This window comes from Corylus avellana, chromosome 9 (genome assembly GCF_965113065.1).
Source record: "Corylus avellana chromosome 9, dhCorAvel1.hap1.2, whole genome shotgun sequence".
NCBI lineage: Eukaryota > Viridiplantae > Streptophyta > Magnoliopsida > Fagales > Betulaceae > Corylus > Corylus avellana.
This window is the reverse complement of record NC_142498.1, coordinates 21,548,317-21,568,238: the sequence shown is the minus strand read 5'-3', so window position 1 is coordinate 21,568,238 and position 19,922 is coordinate 21,548,317. Positions and strand designations below refer to the sequence as shown.

General features: G+C 35.7%; 2 protein-coding genes and 1 pseudogene across 4 annotated transcripts; all 3 read right to left on the bottom strand.

Moving 5' to 3' along the window:
* Positions 1-1,378: 1,378 nt before the first annotated feature.
* LOC132190208 (E3 ubiquitin-protein ligase CIP8) lies at positions 1,379-5,346 on the bottom strand. 3 transcript variants are annotated; one of them, XM_059605121.2, is made up of 2 exons: positions 4,135-5,346; positions 1,379-1,608 (listed from the first exon to the last, which is right to left on the bottom strand). In XM_059605121.2, exon 1 carries the CDS (start codon positions 5,206-5,208, stop codon positions 4,144-4,146), a length of 1,065 nt encoding a protein of 354 aa, XP_059461104.1. In that variant the 5' UTR covers positions 5,209-5,346; the 3' UTR covers positions 1,379-1,608; positions 4,135-4,143. The 3 variants fall into 3 exon arrangements, with proteins under 3 accessions (XP_059461104.1, XP_059461108.1, XP_059461105.1); XM_059605125.2 differs by lacking the exon at positions 1,379-1,608 and adding an exon at positions 2,690-2,881; XM_059605122.2 differs by lacking the exon at positions 1,379-1,608 and adding an exon at positions 2,690-2,878.
* An 8,277-nt stretch (positions 5,347-13,623) lies between these two features.
* On the bottom strand, positions 13,624-14,295 carry LOC132189873 (uncharacterized). Its single transcript, XM_059604691.2, has one exon. The coding sequence runs from the start codon at positions 14,156-14,158 to the stop codon at positions 13,832-13,834; it is 327 nt and encodes a 108-aa protein (XP_059460674.2). The 5' UTR covers positions 14,159-14,295; the 3' UTR covers positions 13,624-13,831.
* Positions 14,296-14,432: 137 nt separating this feature from the next.
* Positions 14,433-16,580, bottom strand: LOC148583919 (uncharacterized; annotated as a pseudogene).
* Positions 16,581-19,922: the final 3,342 nt, after the last annotated feature.

The following is a 19,922-nucleotide window of genomic DNA, read 5'->3' as shown; positions in this document are numbered from 1 at the left end:
TGGGGGTGGCCAACGGCCAAATAAAATTAAAAAAAAAAAAAAAAAAAAAAGATTTGGCCTTTGGGGTGGCCAATCCCCCCCATGGCCCAATTGGGGTGGCTGGCCACCCCCGATGGCAAAAATGGGGTAACCAGCCATCCTTTAATTTTTTTTTTTTATTTTTTAATTATTTTTAAAATATAAATAATATTTTATTATTATTTATATTAATGAGACAAATGCCTCATTTATGACCACAAGATCTCTCTAGAGAGATATTCGCCATTAACTGTATATTCTTCGGTCCATAGTTTCGTAAAATCATCTTTAAAAAGACAAAATTGATGTGAGGCCATGTATAGTAAGTGATGCAAGTTTTTCTCGGGCCTAGAATGTTTTTTTTTTTAATTTTTTTTAGAAAGAATATTCCTACAATTGTTTAAGAAGAAAATAGTGAGAACGAGAACTCTACTAAATTTATCTTGGCCTTGAATAGAGCAACTTAATATATATATATATATATATATATATATATATATTTCATGAAAATAAGAGCTCTCAGTTCCGTACATCCCACTCCAAAAGTCTATTTTGAATTGCGTTTGAGAAATATAATTTTTAAGTTAAAAAAAACTTTTGAACAAAAACTTCATTTTTAAGTTTTTGCAAAAAAATGCTTTTAATTTTTTTACCAAATGAGTATTTTTTTTAAAAAAAAAATAAATAAAAAGGTTTTTTTTAGTGTTAAAAATAATTTTAGGTCTCTCAAATGCAATCTCAAACATGCTCTCACACGATGTTCATGGCGTTCAGAAGATTGAATCTGATGATACGACATTAGTGGAAGATTATTAAGTAAAAACTCTACACCTTTCAGTCCCGCTCAAAAAATATAGCTAAAAGTAATGTTCTAATCAACGGAAGATTATTAGGGAAATTTTTTTAATTAGTCCTTTAAACGCATTTGTCTACTTTAACGATGTCAACAGAAACAACTTCTTCTTCGTAAATGTTTGTCAACTTTCAGCCCTTTTAGCTGTCCAATGAGGCTCAGGCTGCAAGATTGACAGCTAAAAGGGCAGCCTGAGCCTCGCCGTGCCAGTCCAAAATCCAGGTTGAAAATAGTATTAAAGTTGAACAACTAGTCAAGATGTGTCACACTGGCTCGATAAAAACAGCCACACAGATATCAATTCATAATTATTATTATTATTATATATTCCTAATAAAGTTGGTTGGTTGGTAAACGCGTGCTTACAAATATTCATAGGCATATCCCTTAAATTTATCCAAATACGCATTTAGATGGACAAAAGTCAAAACATATTAGCATTCATTATAGTTTTTTTTTTTTTTAACAAAAAAAAAAATCACAGGAAAATCCACGCTCGAGCTGCCAAAGTGATCAGCTCGCCAACATTCAATAGGATAACAAAGCTTGGCACCGACACCTGATGGCCAACTCGTTGGATTAAGACCATCCAGAAATGATCAGCAAAGAATATGAAATCTAAGACGATTTGTACTCGATGAACACCACCAATATAGCATCCAAACGTGGAGGCGGAGAAGGAAATGAAATGAAATGAATAGCATCCTATTCCTCCCAAGGTATCCAAGTCTATTGGCCTAATTCAAAATAACGAGCTCCAATTACTCAACAGGAATAACATTGTTCCAAGAACTGCAGAAAAGTCTTTATAAGCACAGGGTGCATAATTTATTAGCTACAAAACCCGTACTTATACTATTTTTCTTACTTAACTTGTAATAGATAGAAAAAACATTAGTCACATTTGCACTATCACTCTAAAAAAACTAGTCAAAATGCAACTATTGTAAAATCACTTATAAAACCTTAGTTTCACCTAATAAAAAAAACAATGTGAAGCTTAAAAGGATATGAACTCCTTTATAATTCACCAACTTAATGTGAACCATCTATCTTACTAATGGAACTTTCGAGGGTGTCACATAACACCCCAAAAAGCCACAATAACTCCAAACCCCAATTTCCAATACATTTAAATAAATCCACAACAGAGGTTGAGATAACTGGTAAGTGGTTCCAAAAAGAAAATTTGCTGGCACTTCGAACATGAAATATGTTCATATGTGAAAGGGGATGAAAGCATCTTCCTCAAAAAAATGGAGTTCAGAAAAATCAAACACCACATGCAACCAAATGATTGAGTTTTTCACTTTTTTTCCACCATTTTAACACATTAGCAGTATATTGTGATTCTTGTGTTTCCAAGCAAATGAATTTCTCTAGGTTAAAAAGCTTTAATAGAACTCCCACCTTCATAAATCATACAAAAATTATTTTTCTAGATAAATTAAATATACAACAGTTGTACCATCATCACATGTTTTATTGTAGTTTTTCATCGAATTCAAACTTGTCTTACTTTAGTTACCAATGAATTCCATATATAGAGACAGGTATAGCATAAGATTCTGACAAATAAATAAAAATTCATATGAAAAACCGCCTTATAAAGAAATGAGAAAGATGAGAGATCTGTTGGGATTGACAAATAATGTAAACACACTAATAACAAAAGCCTGGTTGAAAAAAAAAAAAAAAAAATCGTTATTTTACTTTGTATAGAACTTTTGAGGAAGTTTTCTCTTCACTGTTTCATAGAGATGGGAGCTATAGATCACTATCTACCCGTATACACATAGTCAAGCCACACAAAAGAAGTACACATAATAACATTGTATAATCGCAAGGTTAAGATGCTTGCTACTACCTCACTCTTCTTTTGTATACATATATTTCAAATACATGTTCTACTATCTAACCTTGAATACTTTCAAATTCTATAAAAACATCACTAAACAGACCACATCTTAGGAAGCTAGGGCCATGCCATGTTACAAATGCATCCACCTGCTTACAATAAAACGGGTAAGACATGTTCACAGAGGACTATGACAACAAAAGGTTCCTGCAATCCCTAATTTCCAGCTATTGAACACAGCATAGATGCAAAATAATGGATGACAATGGAATCGCCAGTATGATCAAACATGGCCTAGTACTTTCATCTACTTCATACTGCTTTGTGTTTGTTGGGTTTTGCCCAAGAGCATGCATACACATGTAAAAAATAAATGCATATATTGCTTTCTCATTTCAAATTGAAAAATGATACCTACAACTCTTTCATAACTTGCTGACCCGTATCAGGGTGTTAAATTTTTTTTAGTTTGTGACTTGGCTCCAATCATATGCCAACATGTGTCAACAAGCTGTAAAAGAGTTGTACGTTTAGCATTACTAGTTTAGATTTGTTACCCGGGCACGCATTCAAACACACAATAAAGTTTATTTTCTGCAGGTAATAGGTTGGTTCCAGACACTTTCATCAATGCTGGAAAGAGAAGGAAAAAAAGAAAAAGAAAACACGTTACAAAATATAAATGATAACTGTCTACCCGAGAGCCAAAACCATGAGAGCAGAAATTAAACGAGCACTTTCATCTATAGGTTGATAGAGGCATATGGCTCGGTGGTTTTGGGGTCCCAAAAATTAAATTATCCAAGGCTTGAAGCCTATTCTCTTTCTAAAGGAGACCAAGAGATAATTCAGCTTGGGAAACAGCTCCAGGCTCAAATAGACAAAAGCTAGGAAACCAGCCAAAACGACATCATACAATAAACAAGAAAGGAAGTTGGGGTACGCATAAAAGCTCATGGCATTGCTATATTCCACAACTACAGGTCCACGAAACCGCGCTAAAAGACAACAATTTTAGTAATTGTTTAAACGTCTCTCTCCACTCAACCCCATCTCTTTTCCCCTAAGACACAAAGAAAGCATGCATGAATGAAAACAAAAACGGTAGAAAAATCATCGTGTTTACATTCAGACAACCATGCGATTGCAAAAGTTGAGCCGCAGAGGTAGAAGTTTTGAATTTAAAGCCCACCCGTATTAATCTAAACTCGAGCGTAGCTTAGTTTATTTATAAAGGTATGAGACTGAACATAAGCAACGCCACATTGAGTTAAATATTATTTACATTCAGATGAAAATGGAAATATATCTCAAATCTAATACACTAATAAGCAAACAACCAAAAGTTTCATCAACAACTTAAAACGACCAAAAAAACGAAAAATAAAAATTACAGTAAGCTTACCGATTCGAATCAGCTCGAACCGGAACCCGAAGCTCCGCCAGCACTCGCCGAAACTCTCTTCCTCTCCTTCTCGTAATCGGGATCGTCGGTCGGCAGCTCAAACCGGCAAACTGGGCAAGTATTTCGGGACCCCAGCCAGGGCACAATGCAATCGCCGTGGTACTCGTGCCCACAGGGCAATTTCGTGGCCATCTCGCCGACACCGACCATGTCCTTGCATATGGCGCAGACCAAAGCTTGGTCCTCCGACGCAATCTGCACCTTCGGTAACACCGACACGGCCGATTTGGCCGCCGGTGGGGCCCCTCTCCTTGCGGCTATGTCGTTCTCGGCCAGGGCCTGCAGCAACGCCTCGTAGCCCTCTTGGTCCACGTAGTCCTCGGGATTGCCGACGTATCGGTCCGATTCGGGCACTTCGAGGCGAAACTCGATAGAGCTCTCCTCCAGGCCCATCAGGATCTCAGCCCAGTCCAAGATCCGGTTCCGCCCGCTCCTTGCGCGGGGCACAAAGTCCCGGATCCGAAGCCGCAGCCGATCCCGCCGCCTCCGCTGTAGATCTTCTTCATCTTCGTCTTCATCTCTCTCTCGCTGATCCTGACTCTCCTGTTCTTCGTTCTCATATCGATTGCCTTCCTCATCCTGTTCATTTCCTTCCTCTTCCCCTTGATTATGAAGCTCCGTATTGTTCGGATCATCGTCCTCTTCGTCATCGTTGTCCCATCCATCGATCTCGATCCTCAGAAAATCCTCGCCTGGGGAGTGGTCACGGGGCAGAGGGGGAGGCGCGTCGCTTTCACGCGTGACCTGCGTCATCAGGCGGAGGAGCTCAAAGAACTGTGCGCCGTGAGACGGATCGTCGACCTGATCTGAGGATCCGGAGGGTGGAGCCGACGAAGGGCGTGACGTGGCAGCTATGGATTCGACGAAGCCGTTCTTGCAATCGTAGCAGATGACGTCCGGGAGGTTGGCTAGGGTTTCGACGGCGACGCGTTTCTCGCACTGGTAGCACCAGTACTGTGGGGCGTCACTGTCGGGCACGCGCTCCGTCGGTGTCTGAGACGGGGTTTCGGCCATGAAATTTCGGGTTAGGAACGGGCCGAAACGACCGTGTTACAGCCGGTATGATTTGAGGAGGTGAAGAACGAAGGATCGAGGAAAGCAGGAGAGATTAGATTTTTGAGGACCGGTACGCTGTGGCCTGAGTGTGTCAATTATGTGAGAGGAAGGTGTCGATGTAGTTAAGGCGGTTGTTTGCCTTGGAGGTCGAGCCGTCTGATGGGAATACAAAAGGATGATGTGGATATGAAAGATAATCAAACGATGTTAATTTAAGCTTATCGTGGTAGCTGTAGGTCCGCTAGTACTGACCTATGGTTTAACCGCACCTATGTCATCTAATTATAGAATTAACCATTACTAATAAAAATATAAGAGCAATTTTTTTTTTTTTTCTATTCAAAAATATAAGACCAATTGAGAATAAAAAATTTTGCCATTTATCTTTTGTATCTTTATTTCATTTTTTTTTTTTTTAAGCAATATTAAATACGCTTCCCCGCCGAAATAGAAATATAGTGCTTGAAATTAAGACAAACAAGAACTATAAAATGGGCCAAAAAAATTGTTTGCTTGGGCCAAATGGCAACAAATGGGCCGCTTGATGGAGGATGAGCACTTCCTCGATGGGAAGAAACAAACTTTGTAGAAAAAGTCTTCACTGCAAAAACGATGCACGCAAATGCAAAAAGCCACAAAACAACTAAACCAATGGATGACACGTGACATGGGACCTTACTATAGGACTTATATGAACCACAATTGACCCTTATGTGTTTAGATAACTCTTAATAAAAATCACATATTAATTACAAATATAATTTTTCTATTATTAAAAACAAAAACTATTTAACTTATGGTCTATCTTACTATATCAAAAGTTTCCATTCTTAAGCAGCTAGCTCCCAATTTAAATAACAAATTCTTTAACCAATAGAAAATATTTATTTTTTTAATTAAGAAAAAGCCAATCAATCAATAGTTACTGTTTTTTTTATAACAACCCTCCATTAAATAAAACTTTATTTAAGGCAATGTTGCGCAACATAACATTTTGTGTTGTATAAGCATAGAATCAATACATTTTTTCCTTCAATCTATAATTCTATTTGCTTCATGTCTTTTCGTTGTTTGAAAAACTCCAATGTCATAAAAAAAAAATATTTTCTATATATATATAGGCTTTTGAGTAGTATCGTTAATATAAAATGCATATCTAGACAATGCAAACTCTTCTACTCTTATATGACGTATTTATTGTTAAAATATTAATTAAATTAACCATTTTCTACTAATTGAATATCGTTAATATAAAATGCATATCTAAATAATGCAAACTCATCTACTCTTATATGACGTGTTTACTGTTAAAATATTAATTAAATTAATCATTTTTAACTAATTGAATATTTTAGGATAACTAGTAATTTAACATGATATTAGAGTAAAAGTTGTGAGTTTGAACATTGTCCATGTCATTCACCTCACATGTCAATTAAATAATAAACGTGTTGGGTCTCCCTTGTTATTTGAAAGTTTGAGCACACATGCAATGAGAAATGTAAAAAATATTAATTAAATGATTAATCAACAATTTTATATTATCTTAAACTTTTTGGATAACTGCTGATTAACATTAACCATGCTTTTAGAGCTAACATTTCAAAACCTTTTAAATTGGTACATTGATATAATATATCATAATTACCTAACCATCCATCTTCACTTGTTTATTAAAAATATTTGCATTCTTATGAGTATGTTTTGGTTTTGCTAAGAGTCCCGTGTTAATATAAATATTTTATTGAAAACTTTTGCTATAACCATAAGTCGCTTTAGTGTATAAAGGTCAGACATCTAAAAATTATTTTTTTTTTTTTTTGGGGGGGGAATAAAATTACTTTAAAAATAAATATATTTAGAACCGTTAACCATTTTACTCTAACCAAAAGTTACGCCACTTGCATATAAATTTAAGTGTACAAGCCTTAATTATCATTTTGAATTAAACTTTAAAACAATAAGTTTTCTAAAGTGTGAAAAAAATGATGGTTACGAAACTTACATTGGTGATGATGGAATTGCTCATCCTTATTCTCTACGATGTGCAAGCTAGCGACCTTGCTCCTACCTCATTTTATCCGTCTTCACCTCCCATCCTGCTTCCTTATTCCTCTGAAGTTGATGAAGTTCTAGGACCAATGCATATTTGTCTTACGACTAAAGTTAAAGGTTGTAAAAGCATTAAAACAACATTTCCATTTCTTGACTACAAAATATAACACTTGTATTATTGAAGGGTTTACTCACTGCATTATTCATGTCAACATTGCTGAAGACCCAATTATGGTTCCTATCATCAAAAAAATGCATCACAATTAATTGCCTACAAAGTTTGCATATCAATCCCATTCATCGTAAATCAACCAGGATTGTGCATTGTTTACTGGATTGTTATGAAGAGCATATTACAAAGTATTCTCCTACACAGAGACCTTAAGTTTCAACTTTTTTTTTTTTTTTTTTCTTTTCTTTCCTCTCCACCTCTTCCCCCTCCTTTGGAACCTAGTTGTTTTTGTTTCTTTCTATATTTGCTTTTGTTTGTTTTTTTTTTTTCTGCTTATTTAGGTACACTTTGTGTGTGATGCTCTTGGGATTTCACTCAAACTTCCTCCTCCATTTGAGTGCGCTGCCGATCTCCTCCGTGTGCTCTGCCACCCACAGTCCTCTGTTGGGCCTTTTCTCGCGCCCCCACCGCGATGAGCTTCCAACGCTTTCTGTTTTCGATTTCCGGGTAGCACGCGATCGGCTCTTCTTTTTGGCTACTGTCATCCTCTTAGTGTACTTTTTATGTTGTTTATTTCCCTGTAATTTTGTCTAACTTTCCTTTTTTTGTTATTTCTGTCTTATTTTGTTTCCCTGTAATCGTTTTTATTTTTGCTTGTAATAACGCTCGGTCTTCTCACTCGATCTGCCTGCCTGATGCCCTTCGAGTTTGTTGCTTTGGCCCAGACTTTTGGGTTGTGGATGTGAACATTATCCTGACTTTCGGGTTGAGGAGGATGAGCTTTGGTTTAGGGTTCTCTGCCCTCAATGCCGAGAAATAAGAGCTACATATTCATTGGTTTAAGTCTGTATGGCGCATATCTGCTATTTAATTTGAAAATTAGTCATAGGTTAGTGGATTTTGTTTGAGTCTGGAATGTAATACGTCATATTTGACGCTTGTAACCTCGTAGTTTCGACTATAGTTGATTCAGAGCTATTACTTTGTGTTATTTGAGCTTTATACTCGTTTGTCAATGAATGAGACTGAACTGATTCCTAACAAAAAAAAAAAAAATTGAAACTTGAGGTCTCTGTGTAGGAGCATACTTTGTAATATGTTCTTTATAACAGTCCAGTAAACAATGCACAATCCTAGTTGATTTACGATGAATGGGATTGATATGCAAACTTGGTGGGCACTTAATTGTGACGCATTTTTTGATGATAGGAACCATAATTGGCTCTTCAGCAATGTTGACATGAATAATGCGATGAGTAAACCCTTCAACAATACAAGTGTTATATTTGTAGTCAAGAAATGGAAATGTTGTTTTAATGCTTTTACAACCTTTCAACTTTTGATAAGGTAAGAAGTTCCTAACTATTATCTTTCTCTTAATTGATGCAATGCATACCAACATCATTTATAATTCTTAGGTTATTCCATCATGTGAATTTCCTCAAATTCTCAACCATTATTTTCAATTAAATTGTTGAAATTTTATAATATTGGTATTTGTTTATTTTTAAATATAATAGATACTCATATTATAAAATGATGAGTTAGTAGAGGTAATATACGACAAATTTCAAACCATTTAATTTGAAAATGATTGTTGAAATTCCTTTAAATAAAGTTGGGAAAAGTCTACGTACCTTCCTCAAACTACTACTAAATTCACAATGTCTCCCCCCTCCCTCCCAAAAAACTTTAAATTATGACAATGTTTCCTCACAAACTACAAAAAATTGTCAATGTTCCCTCAATGACGAAATTATCCTTAGTAAAATAAATAAATAAATAAATAACTAAAATTTATAGAAAAAAACCTAAAAAAAAAAAAAAAAAAAGTCCAAGCGGTGGCCAATTTTAAAAATAACAAAAAAAAAATCATTTTTATAAGAAAAAAATTAAAAAAATTTCGATTTTTTTTTTTTTTAATAAAAATTGAAAATTGTTGTTTTAAATTTTTTTTAAATGAAAATTTACGTTTAGAAAAAATCGTTTTTTAAAACAAAATTTTTTAAAAAAAATCCGTTTTAAAAAATTTTTTTAAAAAATCGTTTTTTAAAAAATATTAAAAAATATATTTTTTAATTAAAATTTTTTGTTTTTAAAAAAATCTTTTTTTTTTGGGTTAATTTATAGAGGTATTTTTGTCTTATTGAGAATTTTATAGGGCAATTTTTGTCTTATTGCTAGTCTTGGGAGACATTGACAATATTTTGATAGTTTGAGAGGATATTGTCACAATTAAAAATTTAGAAAAATATTATCAATTGAGTGATAATTGGAAAGAGGTATGTTGACTTTACTCAAAAAAATTATACGATCTTAGCACACTAGTTGTAGGAGTTACATAATAGTAATAGAAAGCTTATTATTAATTATATAATTTAATTCACACAAAACATTAAATATTGATTGCTCTTACATGTGTGAAAAGTGACAACCCCTATTCTAGGCTAGGTTAATTATTAGGCAAAGCTCCAATAGGTTAATTATTAGAATGTATGGGCCCATATTACTTTTTTTTTTATTATTATTATTTTATTATTTTTTATTTTTATATGTCCGCACAAGAGGAGGAAGAAGATTCGAACTAGTGACTTCCGCTTCATTAGGCGTGATCCCGGCCGATTGATCTACCTCTTGGGAACTTATGGGCCCATATTACCTGAATAATATGAATGGTAGAAAATCATAGCCATTGATTTTTGCCACCTAAGTGTTATTAGAATTGCACGAAATCATATTGTCTCTTCAACAAAACATAAACACGCATGTCTAAGCAAGTTTATAAATCATGATTTGCAAGCAGATAGAATGATATCATATTTATTATACATCAACTACATATGTCTAAATTTTTGTTTCTTAGTTAACAACAATAATATAATATTGTTGTAGGAGACTCTGTAGCTGAATTGTCATATACCGAATTAATGGGACTGAAATATCTTGACAAACGAGAGTGACAAAAATCATACATGAAATTTGAATATTAATTTAGAATAAGATCAGCACAAGAATGAAAATAACCAAACATAAGAGTGGCCATGTCAACTTTGACAGACGCTGAGATGACCCTAGACTGCCGAAAATCTCTACTAAGCATAAGAGCTTTGTGTCTCATGGCTTGTAGTAGTGGTCGTGGCAAGGTGTGGATAGGTTCTAAAAAAACTTCTTTAGGCTCTTTCTATAAACAATAGCTTAATTCAATATGCAATCTCCAACACTAGATAGTTTTATCAGGCTTTCCAAAACAACTTTCCCGAAATTGAGGAGCAGTAGGTGGCGCGTTATCTAAGAGCATTCCCAATGGAAGAGCCAAATGTTACTTTTATCTAGAATACCTCTTCAAATGTTCAAAAAACCTCCCACATTGGATGAGCCAAAAATATATGTAAAATAGATATTTGATTAGAAGAGCTAAAAAAAAAGTTAAATGTAGCAGCACTTTTTAAGGGAGCCATTTTATTTTTTAGTGTTTCTCTCTCCTACTTTATCTTTTTCCCAAATCTTTTTCCACCTATTTTTTAGAAATATAGCTAATCGGATGTGTAGACACTTAAAAATGACTTAGCTAAACTAGATAAAAATGAGTTTTGAAGAGCCATTTTACATAAAAATATGGCTCTTCCATTGGGAATGCTCTAAGTGGTTTGCATCAAGTAGCACAAGTGATATTTTTTTGAAACCGAAGCAGCCATTATTGGATAATGGGCCTTAGCACATGTACTAAATGTTATTTTTATTTAAAATAGCTCTTCAAATGTTTAAAAAAACCCTACATTAGATTAGCTAAAAAAGAAGAAGAAGTAAAATAGATAATTGATTGAAAGAGCTAAAAAAAAAGTTAAATGTAGCAGCACTTTTTAAGGAAGCTATTTTATTTTTCATTGTTTTTCTCAACTATTTTCTCTTTTTCCCAAATCTTTTCCTACTTTTTCTCTTCATGTTCTCTTTTTCCCAACTTTTTTTTTTATCCATTTTTCCTCTCACATGTTCTATTTTTCTCAAAACTTTTCTTACTTTTAATAATATTTTAATAGAATAGATAGAAATATAACTAATCGGATGTAAAGACATTTAAAAATGGCTTAACTAAACTAGATAAAAATGAGTTTTGAGAAGCCATTTTATATAAAAATATGACTCCTCCATTAGGAATGCTCTATTGAATTTTGTTGTTAATATGTTTTGGAGGTTTTTTTTTGTTTGACAAAATGTTATGATGTGACATATACCATATAACTATTTTACAATGTTGTCATGACAATCTAAACCACCCCTACTAGAAAAAAAAAAGAAAAAAAAAAAGAAAAGAAAAGAAAGAAAAGACAATAACAACGATAAAAAAATGACATAAATGTATCAAATAATTCTACATTTTACATTCATTTATCACATCGACTAATATGACGTGTTTTAAATAACTTTTGTTGTCTATAATTTCTTATTAAAAAAACAAATCACTTAAAATAGGTCATGATATCGGTCTTGTGTGAAAAGTTTGTGATAAATGGGTGCAATACTCAAAAATGTAAAAACTATTTTTATGTTTTCAAAACGGTTTTGTTTTGTATTTTGAATTCTTTGTCACTATTTTTATTTTAAAAAACAAATTTAAGATTTTAGGTTTTTTGTTTTTTGTTTTTTTTGGGTAGAGTCAAAAACGGGTTGTATTAGTTGGAAGCCAACCGTTGGATTACAAAGTACGAAGAACTATTCAAGTCTCGGTCGTAACAAAGACCGTTTACTTTGCCGAGCGTAACAAGTTAAAATTCAATTGAGATATTTTTGTCATCTCCGTGCTCATGGGGCACCCAATTTGTCTGGCAATTGTTAATAAATTGTTGGCCACTCATTTTGAAAGTCTACGTTGGACGATTCACAGCCTCAATTGCCTTTACGAGACCTTATTATCTTGACCTTCTTGCATGCTTCATGGTAATTCGTCCTATGCCCCGGCCCGTACCCGTACCCATACCAATTGAATCCACAGAAACACATTAAAAAAAAAAACAAAAACAAAAACTAGCTACTTCTAGAACGGGGCAATCCAATTGCACAGAATTCTTATATCCCCTCTCTTTCTCTCTCTCTCTCTCTAGTGATATATATATTTTTTTTGCACAGAATTCTTATATCCCCTCTCTTTCTCTCTGTCTCTAGTGATATTGAAACAACTTAAACATGCTCCCCCAAAAAATTATTCAGTTTCATGTCCTGCCAAAGAAAGCCAATTGGCCTCTTTCTACTGTCAGCTGATGTGATTAAATTAAAGGGTGGAATAGTTGGATATATATTTCAAACATTACAGAATCAAGAGAGTTTCTATTCTCCACCAAGCAATTTGAAAAGTATGATAACCTTATCTTTTATGTTTTCATTAGAAGAAGATCATTCGCAGGTAAATAACACAAAGTTATCAAACTGTGTGGGCAAGAAAATATAATTTTAACAAAACAAAAATTAATAGGTCATTGTCCCATTGATATAAGATTAATGTTATTTAGTAAACTGTCATATAATTAAAATCACATGAAAGTAAAAATCAGCTTGTAAATCAATTTTAGCTTGAGCTGACTTGTACTGCCACGTAATCCCAATCCCAATTGTTTGCTGATTGTGTAGCAGTCCGGTATGTAACATTTCTCTTTATCCAGTGATTTGGTATAAGCATAAAAGTCCCCTATAGCGTTCAATTACATCCCTTAAGGTGATCTTTCGCATAGAAAAGCATCAAGTTCCTTCTACCCAGACTTGCATTAACGAGAAGAAAGAAACAAGGAAAACAAACAAATCTACCCATGAAGCATGTTTCAAGCGTAAACAAGTGGGTTGTGTTGGGTTATCTTGATGCCGATCGATATACCTACTGAAAACTCAATCAAATCCACCCCCAATTGAGGGCTGTCCCATTTCATATTTTGATGGCATGGCCCCAATTGAAAATGGCATAAAGGACTGTTTCCAAAGAGGTCGGGGCCCAAATATCTTATTCAAGACACAACGACAGCACCATTTTCATGCCATTTCCGCTCCCCTGTTGTGTTGTTCTCAGCCTCGAACACAGTGAAGATAAGTCGCGTGTCCAAGTTCACTCATCCATCATGAAAACATTGACGTACGTCTGTTAAACAGAACAACAATGGAGCCTATATTTCATGTACAAACGTGATTTCATTTCAACATTACTTATTACATGTACAGTATCTCTCTCAATCAAAAAAGCAAACACCTCGTGCCTAACCTACAAACACCACCAACCAAAAGAAATAAAAAGAAAAAACAAGAAGATTTGTGTATCTTACAGTGTTACAAAACCTTTACTTTTATTCCCTTTTCCCTTCTATGCTCTTCTTTTTACAAAGGGCCGTTTGGGGTTTGCTGTGGGAGCTTAAACCGGACCTGCGACGCCGGGGACTTCACCGCCACCCCGTGCCAGCAAATACCCCCCTTGCACATCTCGTGGCTGTGGAAGTGCTCGCGCGAGACCGCGTACGTGGCCTTGCGCGACACGTCCCACGTCAGTGTCCCAATCAAGATGAGGCCCACCACGGCGGTGGACACGATCAGCACAAACCCAGCACCGAAGCTCCGCCCAAAGACCAATCCGTAGGCCTTGATCCCCGCTATCACCACCACGTAGATCGTCGTCAAGTTCCCCACCACCGCGTCAGATAACGCCATCCGGTGCGTACAAGATTGGGGGAAGTTTGTGAAGAAGAAAAATTGGGAGACTTTGGTTGTTGGGTGTGAAAGCAGAGGGAAGCAGCGGATAATGAATCGTCTTGAGAATGTTTTGGGTATTAATTACGAAAATAGGATTGACTGAAGGCTTTGGTGTAATGGCATATCGAGCTTCATCTTCATTCTTTTCTTTCTTAAAAGGGAAAAGTAGAAGGAATCTTTTGTTTTCGTACACTCGCCGATTTTGCAATACCCAACGACATACCGCCACGTGCCCGTACTTATTCGGAGATACATGGCAGTACTGTAATCCCATATTTTTTTTTGTGCTTTTTAAAGTAACTGTGTCGTTTCCATGATGCTTGTGATTGGTGGTCCCAGGTAAGGCCACCTTAATCATTGCTCCATAGTGAACGGTGGCGATTGAGGATGACCCTGTAAACGAGCTGATCTGAGCCACGTTTACATTTTAGTATATTCCTTGGTGGGCCACGAGCTGATGATAGGTGTTCGTAAGTCTAGGACTTGCTGTTGCTTCAAGCTCCTTCTTCCGAACTTAATTATGGAGTATGGAGTTGGGTTAAGGATAATGAAATTCAAGGGGAACCAATAACAATAACGAAAGGCGGCTGTGGGTAGGAAGGCGGAACAGCTGGTGCAGAACCCATAATCTGAGGCACAACGAGAATCCACCATATACGGGATTGAGCCAGCAGGTCCATACATGGCCGAGGAGAAAGATATGGTGGTCCACCATATCTGCTTTGAACTATCACGGGCTCCCCCAGTGGAAAGATATGCTGGGCGGAAGGCGCTAGTAGCAGCTCATCCTTTCCATCCAAGACTCCCCTCAAACTGCAAAGGGGCTACAGGCAATCCAGGAGCTGCTGCTGGCTTTGAAGCAGAAACAAAAGAGATGGGCGTCAAGAGGTTGATTAGACAATCCATTTCGTCAGAGCAGACTTCTTGATTTAGATCAAAATCACAAGGGCCTTTCTCTATGTTACCCTCTGGTTCTTGAGCCACTTCAGTCACCCCAGAGGACTCCATATCATGTGTGCTATTTTCTGGTTCATTGTCCATATTATCTGAATTAATTGAGCCTCCCTCTCCCTCAGGATTTGTCTCAGCAGAATGACTTTGTCCAGTTGGCACCTCCTCCTGTGGGACATCCGTAGGTCGGTCCTGCATTCCATTTATAGAGTCTGGGCCACCTGGCTCCCTGATTCCACCCTCCGAGATTTTCTCTGAAGATGAACTGCAGAATGGTTCTCTACAATCCACGATTTCTCTCCCTACTTCTTGAGCAACTTGCCGAGCAACTTCTAGAGCATCAACCATGCCATACTCGTTTTCAATATCGGACCTCTTTTTGTCAATTGCATCAGGATTTTTGGTATGCGTTGCTGATTTAGGAAAATCAGAAGCTTTCATAAAATCATCACCTTCATCACTTGTATGCTCCTTATCTTCGTCACCTTCTCCAATGTCTTCCATCGTGGAAAAAGTAGTGTCTAAATCCTCTGGTTTTCCCGATATCCCATTGGCGGACAACAAAGCATTAGAACAACATTCATCATCTTGACCAGTAGTCTTGAGTGCATTTGCACTGCAACGATTTATTACTCTCATATCAGCTAACCTGCTCTTAAAATCGGATGCAGGCTTCTCATTGGCATCAACACTATTCTGCAAAGCAGGTTCCCTCACAATCTTCTTCTCGCTTCCAGCTTCATCACCAGTACAAGCAGATCCAGATTCCAATGCACCTGAGGCAGAAGAGATCTCTAAAGCACCTAAAGCAGATTGCCCACAATCCTCTTCAGCAAGCCTTCTATTCACATCATCAACATCCTGGGGAATTGAATCACAATCCTTACCGAGCTGCCAGCTATCAAACAACATTCTTGCTCTGTCCTGAACCTTAGAGCTACTGTGGCCGAGAAGATTCATGACAGTGATCAAAATCCCCGAAGATATTGACCTCTCATTGTCTATATGCAACTTTTCAAGTGCTCGTAGCAGTGCAGTGATTGATTCTTCAACGCAACTGTCACTTGTGTCCTGACCAAATTATTGAGCATCCTTCAACCATCTATCAATAAACCAAAGTCCATCTAACTGAATAAAAAGATCAAGACAATCTTTATTCTCCGTGGAAGCAATGGTGCTTGCAACAGCAGCCCACTGCCTGGTTGCATCGCCAACATTCTTCACCACACAATCTTTCTCCTTCTGCATTACATTGAGCAGCTCCTCAACTCGAGATGGGACTGTAAGCCCATCTTTCATCTCAGTCAACGTAAAGAAATCCTCGAGCGTCATACTGCTTCAAATACCAAGTTTCCAATCATCAAAGAAATCCTTGTGACATCCTGATGCTTTTTCTCCCATTGGATCAGAACAATGTCCACAGAATGACCTGCAGAGCAAAAAATTACAAAAGGGGAAGACATACACTTCTTGTACTGTAAGCACAATTGCCATATAAGCATAACCCTTCCAACTACAATGATAAGTCATCCAAAAACTTTTAATATGGATCACCCAGGGGGTGGAACAAGAAACCTAAACTGGACTTTGAACAAGAAGTTGGACCAAGCAAGTTCTGGCACTACACTATTATGTTCACAATTTCACGTCTTCTATAAACTGGTCATCACAAATTGCAAATCACCACATGGTCCAACTTGCATGATAAGCATTTGCAGAATTAATCAGAAACCAAGAATAGAATGCACAAATAGTATAGTAAAACATGAACAGCTACATTTAAAGCCTTGGCTATGATCAGTAAATTATGAGCACCAAGTCTATCTAAAAAGGAAAAGAAACAACCAACCAGAACCAACAAAATTTGACAAAATTGATTTCTCAATAGATTATTATCCTCGCAATGATGGAGTTTAACTTGGCAACTGGCCCAAAAATGATTTGCAGATATGAAAAGATTGATTCATTTCGTCATGCCGAGAAGTGGAAAAATCAACCTAAATTCCCTCTAGATGGATAGAGCAAGAGAATTTTGAAGGAACATAAGCAAATAATTCCTAGTGTAAGTTCAAAAAAAGATCTGTTTTCCACAATATTATGTAAGTTTAGAAAAGTTCAAAACCAATACATTATTCAAAATCAATATTTAATTAAAAAAACTTGGTAAAAGCAATCAAGGTCACACAAAAAAAAATTTTGATCAAAAATTCAATCTCATTGAAGGGGGGTGGAGCCAGAGTTCACAAGAAGTAAGGTCGCACATAAAAAATCAGAACGCTTATATGGAAAGCAACTTAGAAATCACAACCAGGTAAACTCTCATCCTGGACTGAATTAAACCAGGAATCAAGATGAAGTATTACAGGCATGTACCAGACACAATATAAAATACGGAACACATTTCGGCAGCAGAATAAAAACTACATGAAGCAACATTTACAAAGATACTACTAAATATAGTAAAGTACAAAATAACTGATAACAAGAACTGGGTTATCTTTGTCCACACAGTTCAAAAGTGCATGAACCAAAGATAAAGTCAAGTTCTTATCAACAAAAGCAACACACAGGGTTTTAAAATATCAAACCAAAACAACTAAATTTGTAAATCCAGTCACAATCATAAACTATGAGCATACACTTCCAAATAGCTACGGGGCACAAAGGCAAGACAGTTTTAGCATTGGAATGAAGTCCTTTCTGAATGTGAATTTTCAGTCATAAGTAGACAAAAGATGACGTAAAAACGCTTATCACCAATAAACATACAAGGACATTCACCTACTACACGCCTTTAAAAAAATTAATTAAAACATTTACAAAAAAGTGTAGAGAGTAATAAAGCATAAACACAAATAAACACTAATGATATGTTAATTAGTTAAGCCAAGACAAAGCTAGTTTTCTCCAGCTAAAGGACCACATCATCTGGGACAAATGTTTACAGGACAAAAAGAACCATTGTGGCACAATTAATTTTCCAAATCAATAAGTAGAACGTTGAACATAATAGCTACCAGAACCCAACCAGCGAATAATACATAAGAAGACTACATGCTATATATGGGAGAAAAACAAACTAACAAAAGAAAATTCTACACAAGATAGACAATCCCAAACTTGACAAATTAACAACCTTCGGAAGAACATCATAAAATGGTTGAAAAGAAAAGTGGGAAAAAAAAGACAATAAACCAAATTTCTTATATTTTATAACAAGAACATGACCACTAAAACATATATCAATCATAATGATCCTCCTAAAAGCACTCGCAGTATATATGAGAACTTGTGGTTGTCAGCACTAGTTGAATTCCACATATTTAACTACAAAACGGCTTTTATTCTCTATAACCACCACTCTATTCCCCCAAACATAATAAAACTGTCCTCTCACTTGAAGCATTGCTACCTTTGGACATTGTCCAATTACAAACAAAATTGTGGTTGGGCTAATGTCATGAGCAATAAATAAGAGCCATCAATGTAAAATATAATATTATATGAAGATCAGTTTTCCATTGTCTTTCTGGGAGGTCTTGTAAGAAGTGAAATACAAGGGATTGAAAATGCTTATCCTTAGCTATCTTTTTGGGCATTTGTAGGCTTAGTTAATTGGATCTTTCCCTGTGCTTAGCTTACGTCTTCTCTTCCTTCTTTAATTAGAAACAAGAAATTATAACCCATAGGAAAAAAATAAAAGGAGTTTTCAAATGAAAATGATTTACAGGCCCATGAAGTAATTATATAAATGAAGAAAATAAATGTTCTAGACTTTTTCCAACTACATTTTTTAGTCAAAAAGACAAACCAAGAAAATCACATTGACAAGTAAAACCAAAACTATCTTTGGTAATAAAGAGCTTGTGGTCATAACATCAACAGAAAGTGGAAGAGCATATATGTGAAACAAAATATGATATTTCAATGAAAATAACTGTGTGCTGCACATAGCATGACAATTTTTTTTCTCACTTTCATCTGTCAATGATTGGCGAAGACAACAATCCTTTGTTGTGTGTCAATAGTTATGAAGTATGTTAACATGGAAGCACTAGGTATTTGTACCCTCATTAGGTAATAACCTGAACAATGGATGCACGTTTTCCTTTTAGAAACATAAAACAATACCGGTTGTAATAATACTTGTCAAATTAACTACTTATGATCCCAATAATCTCGAGCAATTTGGATTGAGTGTATTACAATCCAATTGCTAACGTAACAGATGTTCTGTGCTTTTGGATGAAAAGATTAACAATAATATGAACAAAAAATTACTAAATCAAGGCTCACACACACACACAGCATGCTCATTAACCCCCCCACACCCCCCCCCCCCCCCACAAAAAAAAAAAGAATCAAGTCTCATGCAGACCTATCATTTACAAATAGTTTTTCACTGTTCCAAATAATATTGGTCAAAGTTCTTCACATTGTTGGTTAGGGAATACAAACAACGAAGTAGAAAAAGAAAAGGCCATATCTTTTAACAGAATTCTAATAATCAGATAATTCAATGCCTGTTGTAGATTTACAATGTCAATACAATCGAACCTCAACTGCAAACTAAACAGTAATTCAATCATGAAGGGCCACAGCGGCAACAAAACAAAATCCCTAAAGCAAACATATTTGAACAGAACGATTGATAAAACTTAGTCTTAATAAAACAAAACCATAATTGTATACCAAACAGCTCGAAACCATACCCAAAAAAACTTTCACCTTCTCCACCGTAATAGATAGAACCAAGAAAGGCAAAAACAAA

What these genes read in the sequence shown, in the direction of transcription:
- LOC132190208 (XM_059605121.2), bottom strand. Translation starts at nt 5,208, where the DNA reads ATGGCCGAAACCCCGTCTCAGACACCGACGGAGCGCGTGCCCGACAGT.
- LOC132189873 (XM_059604691.2), bottom strand. Translation starts at nt 14,158, where the DNA reads ATGGCGTTATCTGACGCGGTGGTGGGGAACTTGACGACGATCTACGTG.